Genomic DNA, 14,089 nt, shown 5'->3' with positions numbered 1-14,089 from the left:
GATCGTGTCAGCATCAAAGGGCACCCTTTTCCCCCGCACATAACTGAGAAAGGTGGGGGTTGCTGAGGTGGTAACCTTGGCGTTAGCATAGAATTCCTTCACCAAGGTTACACTAAAAGTGCTAGGATAGCTACCCAGCCTTTCCCAGCCACGCCTGATCAACTCCAGCTGAAATTCGTTGACCTCCCCGGGCTTAAGAATCATTTTCCTCTCTGCCACCAACATTCGTTGCATGACCACTTGGAAGCGGTCCTCATTATCCTTTGTGAGGAAGTAATATTCTCTCCTTTCGTTTTTGCCCTTTCGAAGGGTTGCCAACGGTGGTCTTCATCCTTTTGGGATTTGAGGAGGATGCCATCTGCAAAATAAACATTAGTACAAAGAGGCAATTTAAAGTTAGCATTGGAGTGAGAGATTCAATCAAAAAGAGAGTTAATTGCATTTAAAGACTAAAATAGAACAACAAAATGTCAAGTCATTCAGATGCAAAAACCATTGTAGCATTGGTGCCTCACAACCCAACCTACAAACACAAGAAAAGCAAAGAAAGAGGCAGAAACAAGGGCCACCGCCTGGCCCCTTCAAAACGGCCGCAAGGCGCTAGCTCGCAACAGTGAGCTATGCAAGGCGCTACCGCCTGGCGGTAAAACAGGCCAAAATGGCCACCGCCAGGCGGTACACAACAGAGTAGCCATGGACTTTTGAAAAACAACACAGACAGCAGAAACACAACCACAATGGTAGCCCAAGCACATTAACACAAACTTGCAAACAGAACATCATCATAAAAAAAAACGAGAATCAAAGCAAAGTAAAACCCTAAACTAATGAGTCAAGGATTTTTTAGTACAAAAAACATATACTCTAGAAACAAGAAGAAAAACACAAGAAAGTTTACTTGAGTGGAATGCTTGAGTGAGTGGAATGCAAGAGTAAGCTGGAGAACTCGTGAAGAGTGGCTTGTGTGAAATGGGGTAGCTGCGCCTGGCGATAGTGTGGCAGCAGTGTGAGTGTGAGTGGTTAGGGCACGAGAATAGGGATTTGGAATTGGGGATTAGGGTTTGGCAAGAGGTGAGAGCAGGGAACAGCGGCGCCAGGCGAGATTTAAGGTTCTTTGAGAGTGCAGCACGAGTGTGAGGAGTGGGCCAACTCAAAACAGATTTTAAAAAGCCCAACGTGAGCTTGCGTAGCGCTACCGCCTGGCGGTAGGTCACGAACCGCCAGGCGATATACCAGTAAAATGCCACTGGACCTCTTTTTCTGGTATGGCGCTAGGCGGCGCTAGGGAACCGCCAGGCGGTATGCTTCTGCAGTGCTTCCAGTGGTCAATTTCACATATATCGCCAGGCGGGAGGGAGTGTAGCGCCAGGCGACTACTGCAGTGGTGGAGATTTTTGTGTTTTTGGCTATTGGTTGGGTTGGTTTTGACTCTATTGTACTCCACCCAACATTTCACTCTTGCAAGCATCTTTTTCAAGCTTTTCCAACTTTAAATCAAGCATTCACATTCAAGCATTCACATTCAATTCACTTAACAAATGCACAACTTAATTTAAGACATGATTTCACTATACACTATGCTACTCCTATTCTCACAAACAACCAACTTTACACTATCATATTCTATGATGCACAAAAGTTGAACACAATTACATGCTATCACATCCTAAAACTAACTATGCATGAAGACTATGCTTCCACAAATTCAGAAATGCATGCAACAAAATTAGCACAAAGTTCAAACATCAATTCAAACACAACAATCTATGCTAACACACTTCACACATGCATAAAAACACAAAGCTATCTTAAAAACGAAAATTAAAAGCTAGAATGAGTTTAAAGCACTGGGTTGCCTCCCAGGAAGCGCTTGTTTAACGTCACGAGCCTGACGGGTAAGGACTCTAGGCTTCACTGAGGTGCATGACGGTGGCCATCCTCAAAACTTCACCACCCAAATAAGGCTTGAGCCTTTGGCCATTCACTACCCAACTCCTTTGTGAGGAAGGGTCTTCAATTTCAATTGCCCCATAAGCTTTCACCTCTTTGATGGTAAATGGGCCTGACCACTTGGATTTCAACTTCCCTGGGAATAATTTGAATCTTGAGTTGAACAGAAGCACTTGTTGACCGGGTTTAAAATCTCTTTTCACCAACTTCCTATCATGATAGGCCTTCACTTTCTCTTTATAGCTCTTGGAGGACTCATAGGCATTGAGTCGCATTTCTCCCAACTCATGAAGTTGTAGCTTCCTCTTCTCCCCTGACAAGGATGAATCAAAATTCAAGAACTTCATGGCCCAATAGGCTTTGTGCTCCAACTCCACCGGAAGATGACAAGCCTTCCCATATACCAATTGGAATGGAGTCAACCCAATTGGAGTCTTGAATGCAGTCCTATAGGCCCACAGAGCATCGTCTAACTTAATAGACCAATCCTTTCTTGAGGAAGAAGTGGTCTTCTCAAGGATCCTCTTGATTTCTCTATTTGACACCTCTGCTTGTCCATTTGACTGAGGATGGTAAGGAGAGGCAACTTTGTGTCTGACATTGTAGTGCTCCAAGACTTTCTTCAACTGAGTGTTGCAGAAGTGAGAACCTCCATCACTTATCAAGACTTTTGGGACACCAAATCTGGAGAATATGTTCTTCTTGAGAAACTTGATGACTGTCTTAGCATCATTTGTGGGTGTGGCAACAGCTTCCACCCATTTGCTGACATAGTCCACAGCCAACAAGATATACTCCTTAGAGAATGAGGAAGGCAAAGGGCCAATGAAATCAATACCCCAACAATCAAACACTTCAACCTCGAGTATGTTCTGCAAAGGCATTTCATTCCTTCTGGAGATACTCCCTGTTCTTTGGCACTTGTCACAGTGTTTCACATGTGCATGAGAATCCTTGAAAATGCTCGGCCAATAGAACCCAGATTGTAGAATCTTTGCAGCTGTTCTTTCTCCACTGTAGTGTCCTCCATAGGGTGAATTGTGGCAGTGCCACAAGATATCTCTTGCCTCCTCTTCAGACACACATCTCCTCAACAGATTGTCTGCCCCAATCTTGAAAAGATGAGGATCATCCCATACATAGTATTTTGCTTCCCTGAACAGCTTCTGTTGCTGATGCCAACTCATATCCTCATGAACAACTTGAGCAGTCTTAAAGTTTGCCATTTCTGCAAACCAAGGTCTATTAGATACTAGGAGCAGCTTTTCATTAGGGAATTCTTCTAACACTTCCTGCTCCAGTGTGGTCACCTCTTCATTCACCAGTCTTGACAGATGGTCTGCCACTTGATTTTCACAACCCTTCTTGTCTTTAATCTCAAGATCAAATTCCTGCAACAACAAAATCCACCTAATGAGTCTAGGTTTAGAATCAGGTTTAGTAAGCAAGTATTTGATTGCATCATAATCAGTGTAAACCACTACTTTAGAACTAATGAGATAAGAACGAAATTTTTCCAAGGCATACACTATTACTAGTAACTCCTTTTCAGTAGTTGCATAATTCACTTGATGTTCATTAAGGACTTTACTAGCATAGTGTATGGAGTGAAAAATTTTATTCTTTCTTTGCCCCAAAACAGCCCCAACCGCATAATCACTTGCATCACACATAAGTTCAAAATCAAGTTCCCAATTAGGTGCAATGATTTTGGGTGCGGAGACTAGGCTGGTTTTCAAAAGATTGAAAGCATTTAAACATTCAACATCAAAATTAAAGAAAATATCCTTATTGAGCAAGTTGCTCAATGGCTTGGCTATTTTGGAGAAATCCTTGATGAAGCGTCGGTAGAAACCCGCATGTCCAAGAAAGTTCCGGATTCCCTTCACATTTGTTGGTGGTGGGAGTTTCTCAATGACATCCACCTTTGCTTTGTCCACTTCAATGCCCTTGGAAGATATTTTGTGGCCCAAGACAATCCCTTCAGTCACCATGAAATGGCATTTCTCCCAATTGAGAATGAGATTGGTTTCAACACATCTCTTGAGCACAACTTCCAAATTTGCCAAGCAAAGATCGAATGAACTTCCAAACACCGAGAAGTCATCCATGAAGACCTCTATGCACTTCTCCACAAGGTCGGAGAAAATAGCCAACATGCATCGTTGAAATGTGGCTGGTGCATTGCAAAGCCCAAATGGCATCTTTCTATAGGCATAGATACCAAAAGGGCAAGTGAAGGCGGTCTTCTCTTGGTCTTTAGGGACCACCACAATCTGGTTATAACCAGAATAGCCATCCAAAAAGCAATAAAAAGCTTGACCCACCAATCTCTCTAACATTTGATCCATGAAAGGAAGAGGGAAGTGATCCTTCCTTGTGGCCTTGTTCAACTTCCTGTAGTCTATGCACATCCTCCAGCCGGTCACGGTTCGTGTGGGTATCAACTCATTCTTGTCATTACGAACCATTGTCATGCCGCCCTTCTTGGGAACCACTTGCACTGGACTCACCCATGCACTATCAGAGATTGGGTAGATAATCCCAGCATCTAGGAGTTTTAATACCTCCTTTCTCACCTCCTCTTTCATCACAGGATTCAACCTTCTCTGAGGTTGTGCCACTGGCTTGAAATCCTCCTCCATGAAGATTCTGTGCATACAGTAGGAGGGACTGATTCCCTTCAGATCAGATATGGACCAACCAATGGCTCCTAAGTTGACTTTTAACACCTCAATCAACTTTTCTTCTTCTGAGGGTGATAAGGAGCTACTGATAATCACAGGTTTGTTGCTACCCCCTTCAAGAAACACATACTTCAAATGTTGGGGTAACATCTTCAACTCCACTTTTGGCTCTGTGACTTCATTCTCACCCTTCAAGTCTTCCATCTTCGCCTCATGAGGAGGGATTTCCTTCAAAGCGTCAAGATTGGCTAAGCACTCATCAATCTTTTTCTCCTCCTCATCATTGAGAATCTCAAAGGCATCAAGTAGAGCTTTCTCTAGAGGAGATGAGGCATGTAGATCTTTCTTGGAGCTCATGAGCACTTCATCAAGCATATCAACTCTGAAGCATCCTCCAATATCTTTTGGGTGAGACATGGCTTCAAAGACATTGAAGTTCACTTCTTCATCTTGAACTCTCACTATGAGTTTGCCATCATCAACATCAATTAGCACTCTTGCAGTCTTCATAAATGGCCTCCCCAATATGAGAGGAACTTCAACATCCTCCTCCATCTCCATTATAACAAAGTCCACTGGGAATAGGAACTTGTCAACTTTAACTAGCACATCCTCCACTACTCCGTGGGGGTATTTGATTGACCTATCCGCTAGTTGCAATGTCATTCGAGTGGGCTTGATTTCCAACTCCCCAATCTTCTTGAGCATAGAAAGAGGCATCAAGTTGATGCTAGCACCCAAATCAAGTAAGGCCTTCCCCAAAGTTAGGCTCCCAATTGTGACTGGAAGTGTAAAGCTGCCAGGATCCTTAAACTTTGGAGGCAACATCTTCTGAATGATACCACTGCATCAGCCTCTTGTTCTATGGTTTCCTCTTCAATAAATCTTCTCTTCTTTGTGAGGATTTCCTTCATAAACTTTGCATAGGTTGGCATTTGCTCTAAGGCTTCTGAGAAGGGAATATTGATTTGAAGCCTCTTGAAAATGTCCAAAAACCTTGCAAATTGCCTTTCTTTATCTTTCTTAGAAGGCTTAAGAGGATATAGGAGAGTCTTCACTGGTGGTGGCTTTATTGCCACTTCCTTCTTTTTCTCATTTTCTCTATTTTCAATTTTATTCTCTTCCTCTTCTACAACAATTTCCTCATCTATCTCTTCCTCATCTTTTTCTTCTCCTTTATCATTGGGCTTGGCTTTAGCTTCATCACTTCCTTTAGCATTCAACCCCACTTCTTTACCACTTCTTGTGACCACCGCTTTGCATTGCTCTTTGGGATTGGCTTCGGTGTTGGCGGAAAATGAACTACTTTGTTGATTTGCCACTTGCTTGGCCAATTGCCCCACTTGCACCTCCAAGTTTTTAATCGAGGCATCGGTGTTCTTCTGATTCTGAATTGACATTTGCATGAATTGCTGCATCATGTCTTCAATCTTGGATGTTCTATCAGACAAAGAAGGATGTTGATAAGTTTGTTGATGTGGGGGCCTATTGGAAGGTCCTGCTTGGCCCATGTTTTGATGAGGTCTCCATCCTTGGTTATAGTTCCCTGGTCGGCCTTGATTGCCCATATAACTAACTTCCTCTTGAGATGTGCTTGGCATAGCACATTGCCCATTAGTATGGTTTCCTCCACATAACTCACAACTTTGCACTTGTTGGAGTTGAGCTATAGAGGCATTTTGAAGCTCTTGAGGAAGTTGTGACAGTTTCTTCATGAGGGTCTCCAGCTGCTGAGTCATAATCTTGTTTTGAGCCAATAGAGCATCTTGAGATTGAAGCTCTAGAATACCCTTCTTTTGAGAATGGGCTCTCTCAGTGTAAGCTTCATTATCATTGGCGGCCATATTCTCTATTAACTCATAAGCTTCCTCTGGTGTCTTCCACTTGATACTCCCATCGGCAGAGACATCTAACATCAACTTTGATTGGGATTTAAGACCTGCCAAGAAAAGAGTAAGTTGTGTAGGTTGATCAAACCCATGAATGGGAGTCTTCCTTAGCAGTCCCTTGAATCTATCCCATGCTTGGCCCAAGGACTCATCCATATCTTGTTGAAATGCCGAGATTTCCTGTTTTCCCTTATTAACCTTGGACTGGGGAAAATATTTGCTCAAGAACTTTGCAACCACATCATCCCAGTTAGTGAGGCTATTTTCAGGAAAGGAATTCAACCAGGCTTTTGCAGGTCCTGCTAGTGAGAACGGGAAGAGACTCAGGCGTATGGCTTCATCAGGAACTTGATGGATCTTCACAGTATTGCATATCTCCAAGAATGTGGCCAGATGAGTGTAGGGATTCTCATGAGACAGGCCATTGAACTGATTACTCTGCACCAGATGAATAAGAGCTGGCTTCATCTCCATGTTGGTGGCATTGACAGTTGGCCTAGCAATATTGTTGAAGTTAACATGGCCTGTGAACGCTGCATAATCTTCCAAAGTGCGTCTTTCACGACCTCTACCATCACCATGAGGATTGTCTGCCATTTCTGCTTCTGGCAAAGGATTAGGATTCTGAGAAGTAGATGAAAGATTGTCTGAAGCAGAAGAGTGATGGGCAACTTGTTGTGCTTGAGCTCGTCTTCTCCTTGTGGCACTATTGTTTCTGCGGGCAGTTTTCTCTATCTCGGGATCAACAAGGAGTGGTTCTGAAGATGCAGTTCTCCTTGTACGGATCCTACCCTGCATAAACTATAGAGCAACAACAAAAGCAAGCTCGAACTACAAGTTAGCCCAAAATTAATGTGCGTATAAAAGTAAACAAAAACAGTAAATATGCACAAAAGAATTTAAGTCTAAATAAGTCAGAAATCACACAAAAGTCTAGTATTAGACACGGGTCCTCGGCAACGGCGCCAAAAACTTGTTAAGACTTTGGCAAGTGTACCAAGTCGTGCAAGTAGTAACCAGTAAGACCGAGATATCGTTTCCCAAGAGACTCGTGTATACTAATTAATTGCGTAATTAGTGACTAATTTAAACTAACGAATAAATCCATATTTTGAGTTTTAATGTATGAAATTAAACTTTGCATAAATAATTAAAATTGAACTTTGGAAGTTAAAGGCACTTAGTGAGTGGAAAAGATTAGAAATGATATGACTTGATATTGCCGAGGTTAGAATTCACCAACTATGCTCTCATGAAACTACAATTTAACATCCTCTTCATTAATATGCTAATGCCAACCCACAATATTACTCAAACCCTAATTCCTTAATAGATTGAGCCTAAATTTCTTTATTAAAAGTCAATTCCTTGAACTCTTAATAAGCAAATTTGCTTTATGCACAAGGGCTTAAGACAACCAATGGGTCAAGCCCCATTCCTAGGTACAAGCTCCATTGAGTTCTCTTATTCCAAATCTAGGTTTCAAAAGATATTTTCACACCCCATGAACCAAAAATCATGCAAGAGATGGCTAAATCAATGCAAGCTTTAAGTGAAGAAATAAGAAGACTAGCAATTAATGAAAGAGTCATATATATAATCAAAACATTTGCATTTACACAAGAGTTTCGTGGTTACATCTAACCCCAACAAAAATGGGTTTAGCTCTCCATTGCCATGGAGAGCTCAAGCTTAAAAATGGAAGAGATGGAAGAGAAAGAGATACAAAGAGGAAGATGGAGCTGTTCCCAAAAGCCCTAGCACTCCTCCAAGCTCTCCAAATGTGTTCTTCGTGCCTCCAAAATGCCAAAGATGAGTTTCCCTCCGCGAAAACAGAAGAAAAAGGGTCACTTGACACATCAGCGAAAACAGGCGCCTGGCGGAAGGGTCTCACCGCCAGGCGCAAGCCACCAAACAGGGAGCAAGTCTTCCCGCTACCGCCCGGCGGTGACCAAGTGCCGCCAGGCGGTGACTAACAGTAGCGCCTGTCTGGCGCTTGGCTGGCGCGTAGCTGGCGGTCTGTTCCGCCTGGCGTTGGCTTCGCGTCGCCAGGCGCTTCCTGTTGACATTTTTCTTCTCTCTTTGCTATTTTGGGTCACTCATTAGTCTGGATTTTTGGAACAAAGCTTCCCATCTACAAAAGGGACACAAAAATGGGGATTAGTGGTATATTTAGATCAATGTAACCCACAATGTATTTATTTACAAAAATAAGGTAAAATTGAGGATTAAGTAGGTTAAACGCTTTGGAAGAGATGATTTTGCTAATGAAATATAGCTTGGATAATGGTAAAAATTAACATTATCCAAATACCCCCATGTGTCTGGGTCACATGACCATTGATCAATCAATCCACCCACATATAAAAGCCCACCATTCTGAACAAAATGTCCACCATGGTGGACCACAACCTTGAATCTCTCGTCACGCATCTAAAAACAAAAAATTATATGCTATCAATTAAACAGGGGACCACACACCTGAAACATGAATAAACAAAGGGGAACACAAGGGGACCACCGAACACATAATATTACCCTACCCACTATCGAAAGCGACAATACAATACACAATAAATCATAAAGTTGTAAAATCCACCGCAAATCAACCACAAATGAAGAGGCAGTACAGAAATCAACCCAAAAAGTTCAACTTTTTAAACACTCAAACACAAAAGATATAAAACCCACTGCAAACCCACCACAAACGAAAAATACAACTCCAAGACGAATGCGAACCTGCACCTGGTTGACACTTCAAACTTGAATGCGAACCTGCACCTGGTTGACACTTCAAACTTGAATGCGAACCTCCAATCGCAATCTCCAACCACAATGTCGAAGAACCTTCAATCGCAATCACGCTCCAAACTTGAATGCAAACCCTACCTGATGAACTCTCCAGTCGCAAAAACCCTAATTTTCTTCCCCTTTCTGACTAACCCTAGGCCATCTCTTGAATGTTCTCCACGATCTCCTTCGTTCCCACTTCACTCAAATGATTAATCCCCTTTAGTTATCACTTTTCGCTGCAATAAAATCACATTTTATTTTTAACGATACACTGTGCCAGCATAAAAACTGACACGTAGGCCAAACAGTTACACTGTGCTGTTAAAAATTTTAATGCGATTTTACCAAAACGAGAACTAAATTGAACAAACAACCAAAATAGGGACCAGATTGAATAATTTTGACAAAAATAGAAACCAAATGTGTATTTAAACCTATTCCTAAATATGAAACATTCATCGTATTTTTAATTTATTTGTTAACTAATTTTTTGAAAAATATTAAATAATTTTTTTCCATTTGTTTACTCTGCACAAATATTAATAGTCTAAATATCTTATTAAATTATATAGTATATAATAAAATTTTAAATCATAATACTTATTTAAAAAATCGTATATACAATAATGATTTCTAATAAATTGTCAACATAACACTTCGCGCTAATAGCATTTTAAAAAACTAGACAAATTATATTTCTAATAAATTGTCAAACATATAACACTTTGCGCTAATAACATTTAAAAAAAAATTAAGAGAGATTCACACCAAATATCAAAGAACAAACACTTTAAACACTAATAGAACTTCCCACAAAAATATCAAACAAAACTTCCGAAATATGAAACTTCCAGGGTTTACTAGGCCAAAAACAAGGACATAACCTAACGTCCTTAAAATACTCTATTACATAGCGATGAAATAATCATGAATAACCTATCCAACTGCAAAAATATCACTGATCACCGTGCTTGGCCTTGGTATGTTGTTGCAGACCAGTGTCGGTGTTGAAAGTCCTGCACCAGAAACACACAATATTAACATTAGGTCATAATACAATGTAACAGAGCTAAGCTTTGTGGGTTTTTGTAAAAAAACATACTTGCTGCAACTTTTGCAAACAAGTCCACCAGACTTGGGACTTTTGTCTTTGGCTTCAGTGTTGGGAGTCTTTCCACCTTTTTTCACGGATTGAGGAGTTTCTGCTTTCAAGTTTTTCTTACCTTCTAAATCACAAATTAAAGACATGAATACATCAGTTTCCAAGTTCATTCATCATATGCATTCACTACAATAATGTAAAACATTCACGGACAAAATACAGCTATAAACATGCATATATAATAAATCATGTAATTATGTAAGCTTATCCAGTGGAGTGTGCAAGTCTCACCAGTCTTTTCAGGAGAAGCATTTTTAGCTTTCTTGGAGGAGACAGGAGTTTTTGCTGCAGATTCATTTGGTCTCTTCTTTGCCAAATTCGCCTACAAAAACAAAGTCAATTACAAAATATTAAGTCACAATAACACTATCATGGAAATAAAACATAAAAAAGGAAATAATGACAGGTGAAAATCCAATACTTTCTTAGGAGGGGTCTCTTCATCGCCATCTTCATCACTGTCATCATCCTCATCACTGTCATCACTGTCGGCATCCTCCATCTAAAAAGTTAAACAGTAAAATGTCACCATGAAATATGACACCAAAATTTTAAAGATGAATACTTGAAAGGTTAATTGTTACAATTCTGCAAGAGTGTTATCAAGAGCAATTAGTTACTTTCACTAACAAGGTTCTAATTCCAACTGCAAAATCTTTAAAACAACTAGCAAGACTGCCTGTAGAAAAATTGCACCTCTACTGTATCTTCAAAAACATTGAATTTGATATATAAAAAACTTTGGATATATTTTAAAATAGCAAAACCATTACAAATTGCAAGTCCAGTAAAGGGATAGTACCAAAAATGAATAGAGATTCCAAACTCAACAATAACCACTATTTTATATTTTGTATAGTGTATATAAAGTATACTATATGCAAATAAATTCTAAAATATAATTAAAATTACTCAATTAGCAACCTCTCATTATAATTAAAACAAGTCATGGTTGACCAAAACAAAACACCAACAGAAGTCAAATACAAGTTTCCTACATAATAACTATTAGTCATCTCACCTAAATCCAAGCCTTCTACTGTTATCAAATCTTTAAAAAAGCACAAATCTACAACTCCCCCTTTAGATGGCAGGGGCAGATATACCACAATGGCAGCACTATATGAAGCCCTTGATAGCAAACAATTTCAACAAAAGTATCTACTTCTAACCATTTGAGTATATTTGACTAGAGGTAGTCATATTATAAACAGAGCAAAAGTATTTCACATCAAGAGCAATTCAAAACAAAATCAAACCAATACCTCTTCATCAGAAATTCCCAAAGCATCATCTTCATCAGAATCATCATCAGAATCCTCATTGTCTTTTTCTGGCTCAACGACCTTGACTTTTTTTGCTGCAGCACCAGCCTTAGCATCAAGCTTTTTAGATACAAGTGCCTTCAATTCTTCAGCTTTCTTTTCAAGTTTTCCTAACATAAGATACATGTAAATTAGCTAGCCGTGTAGACTCGTACACAAGCAATAAAAAAACTACGATTAAGAAAATGCAGGTACCATTCTCTGTGTTAACCAATGGAATATCCTCATCACTATCTGTTCAATTACAAAACCGCAAATGTCAGACCAAGCAACTCAATCCAAATGTAATATCTATTTTTATAAGTAAATGTTTGAGCCTTACCAGTAAAATCATCCTCCTCACTAGTGCCGGCCAAAACAGAACAAAAGTCAAGGAAAAAAACGAAAAAGACAATATATGATAGCCAAACAAATATGAGTTCCCAGTGATTCATTTGGATAAAACAGATGTTCCACATAGACTCAAACATTAAGATAAACAGAAATTTAAAAACTTAAAAATAGTTCAGTAATGCCAAGGATATTCATCGCCAGAGTAATATGCTTTGTATCCACAGAAATGAACACTGGCACTCTTTGAACTGTGGGATAGTTCAAACTCCTTCTCCAGAACCAATTCCAGAGATATTTGAGGGATTTTCTCCCTGGAGAGTGTTCCCAGGACAAACTTCTGCTCACCGACCTTCAAGTACAGAACCACAGGTTCATTTGCTTTGTCTTTCTTTCCCTCACCAAGGGCAGCCTAAACAGCAACAAGTCAGTAACTTTGTCTACACACAAAAACGTACAACAAAACATGGCAAACACCCAAAACCCTAACCTGAGAAAGGTGGATGCATGCTTCAAATTCCGTTGGGTCAACTTTAACAGACTCCCCAACCTTAACCTCAGCACCTAAATAGACAAAACCACAATATCAGATATATCTACATAAAACCCTAATACATAAACCATAATATTAGTATACTCCTGCTTAAAAGAGTATTAGCCATCACTGATGACACAGGAGAGAAAAGTTATGCAAAAAATCAGTACTTCAATTACTTAAAAGAACCCGTTGAACGCTTAACACGCGCTCAGAGAGGACATTACTTCGGTCGGACAAACAACAAATCAAAAAAAAATAGAGGCATAAGAGAAAAAAGTCAATAATAAAACCATTACCCCAAAACTCCATTGGAAGTAAAATAGAATGAAGAAGAAGGATAGTAGAAGAAAAGTAGGTCAGAACTAAATGAAATGGAAGAGTGGCGGGGAAGACAGAGAGGGTTTTAAGGGTTTATGAATATTTATAGCCCTAAAAGGTTGTCTGACGCTCTCCCAACTAGGGTTTTTCTTTTTTTTTTTCTCATCCCAAACCTTTGATTTTTAACTATTTCTTCTTGCACCTCCAAAAATTTCGATCTACATCCCCATGTATGAAAAGCCATAATTACCCTTTTATATTTTTAAATTTAATCCTTTTTTTTTTCTCCCTCCCCTTTTGATCTTTCGTGTGTGTGTTTAGTTGACTGTCTTTTCTTGTCAACAAAAAATAATTACAAAGACACAAGATTTATAAGCTTGGGTTGCGATTTTGCTGCATTTAGATCAACTGAGACGAGCTTGAAGGTTGTCATACTACGAAGTAAGATTTTTTTTATGTTTATGGATTGTTGTTTCCGAAACACATCCACCTTTCCCTCCACCTCCATCCCGGAAAACACTTTTATCCTTCAAGAATATTGCTCTCTTCGTAGCACATTCACCCCAAACAAATTATACATTACTATTAAGAAGATATTGGAAATTCGGAATTCTAACACGGTATAGAAATGATTTTTCTAGGTTGTTAAATTAATAAATTATTTTAGAGGAATTAAATATGCTTCTATTTTCTCGACTTATATGTGAAATAATAATGCATTCCTCTCATATTCTTATGTTTTAATAAACATGAAATACATTTTCTATAACTAACTTCATGTTAACTTTTAGGCTTCTAAGAGTCATGTTGATTAAAAGATCATAATTATTGCACATGTAATTTAAAAAAAAAAATTGTTTTCTTTTTTAACCTTTTGAATATGAATAAAATTGTTTCCCTAACAGTATGAATAGAATTAAAATATTCACTAAAAAAATCAAAGCTATTAATTTTATTTCAAAAACTCATATTATCTATCTATCTATATATCTATCTATCTCTATATATATTTTAATTAAAAAGAATGATACTGTATCAATTTTTTTTAATTTTAAATGTATTTCAATTAAAAAGAATGATATTGTGTTGTAGGATGA

General features: G+C 39.1%; 2 protein-coding genes across 3 annotated transcripts; both read right to left on the bottom strand.

Annotated features, from left to right (window-relative positions):
- Positions 1-5,401: 5,401 nt before the first annotated feature.
- Positions 5,402-7,324, bottom strand: LOC114184756. Its single transcript, XM_028072067.1, has one exon. It carries the CDS (start codon positions 7,322-7,324, stop codon positions 5,402-5,404), a length of 1,923 nt encoding a protein of 640 aa, XP_027927868.1.
- Positions 7,325-10,091: 2,767 nt separating this feature from the next.
- LOC114183269 (histone deacetylase HDT1-like) lies at positions 10,092-13,193 on the bottom strand. Of its 2 annotated transcripts, none has more exons than XM_028070210.1 (10): positions 12,971-13,193; positions 12,627-12,700; positions 12,331-12,548; positions 12,129-12,151; positions 12,002-12,040; positions 11,747-11,916; positions 10,903-10,983; positions 10,713-10,803; positions 10,422-10,545; positions 10,092-10,335 (listed from the first exon to the last, which is right to left on the bottom strand). In XM_028070210.1, exons 1-10 carry the CDS (start codon positions 12,981-12,983, stop codon positions 10,275-10,277), a joined length of 894 nt encoding a protein of 297 aa, XP_027926011.1. In that variant the 5' UTR covers positions 12,984-13,193; the 3' UTR covers positions 10,092-10,274. The 2 variants fall into 2 exon arrangements, with proteins under 2 accessions (XP_027926011.1, XP_027926012.1); XM_028070211.1 differs by having other exon boundaries at positions 10,422-10,542.
- Positions 13,194-14,089: the final 896 nt, after the last annotated feature.

Source organism: Vigna unguiculata, chromosome 5, assembly GCF_004118075.2.
Source record: "Vigna unguiculata cultivar IT97K-499-35 chromosome 5, ASM411807v1, whole genome shotgun sequence".
NCBI classification, from domain to species: domain Eukaryota; kingdom Viridiplantae; phylum Streptophyta; class Magnoliopsida; order Fabales; family Fabaceae; genus Vigna; species Vigna unguiculata.
This window is presented reverse-complemented; position numbering and strand designations above follow the sequence as displayed.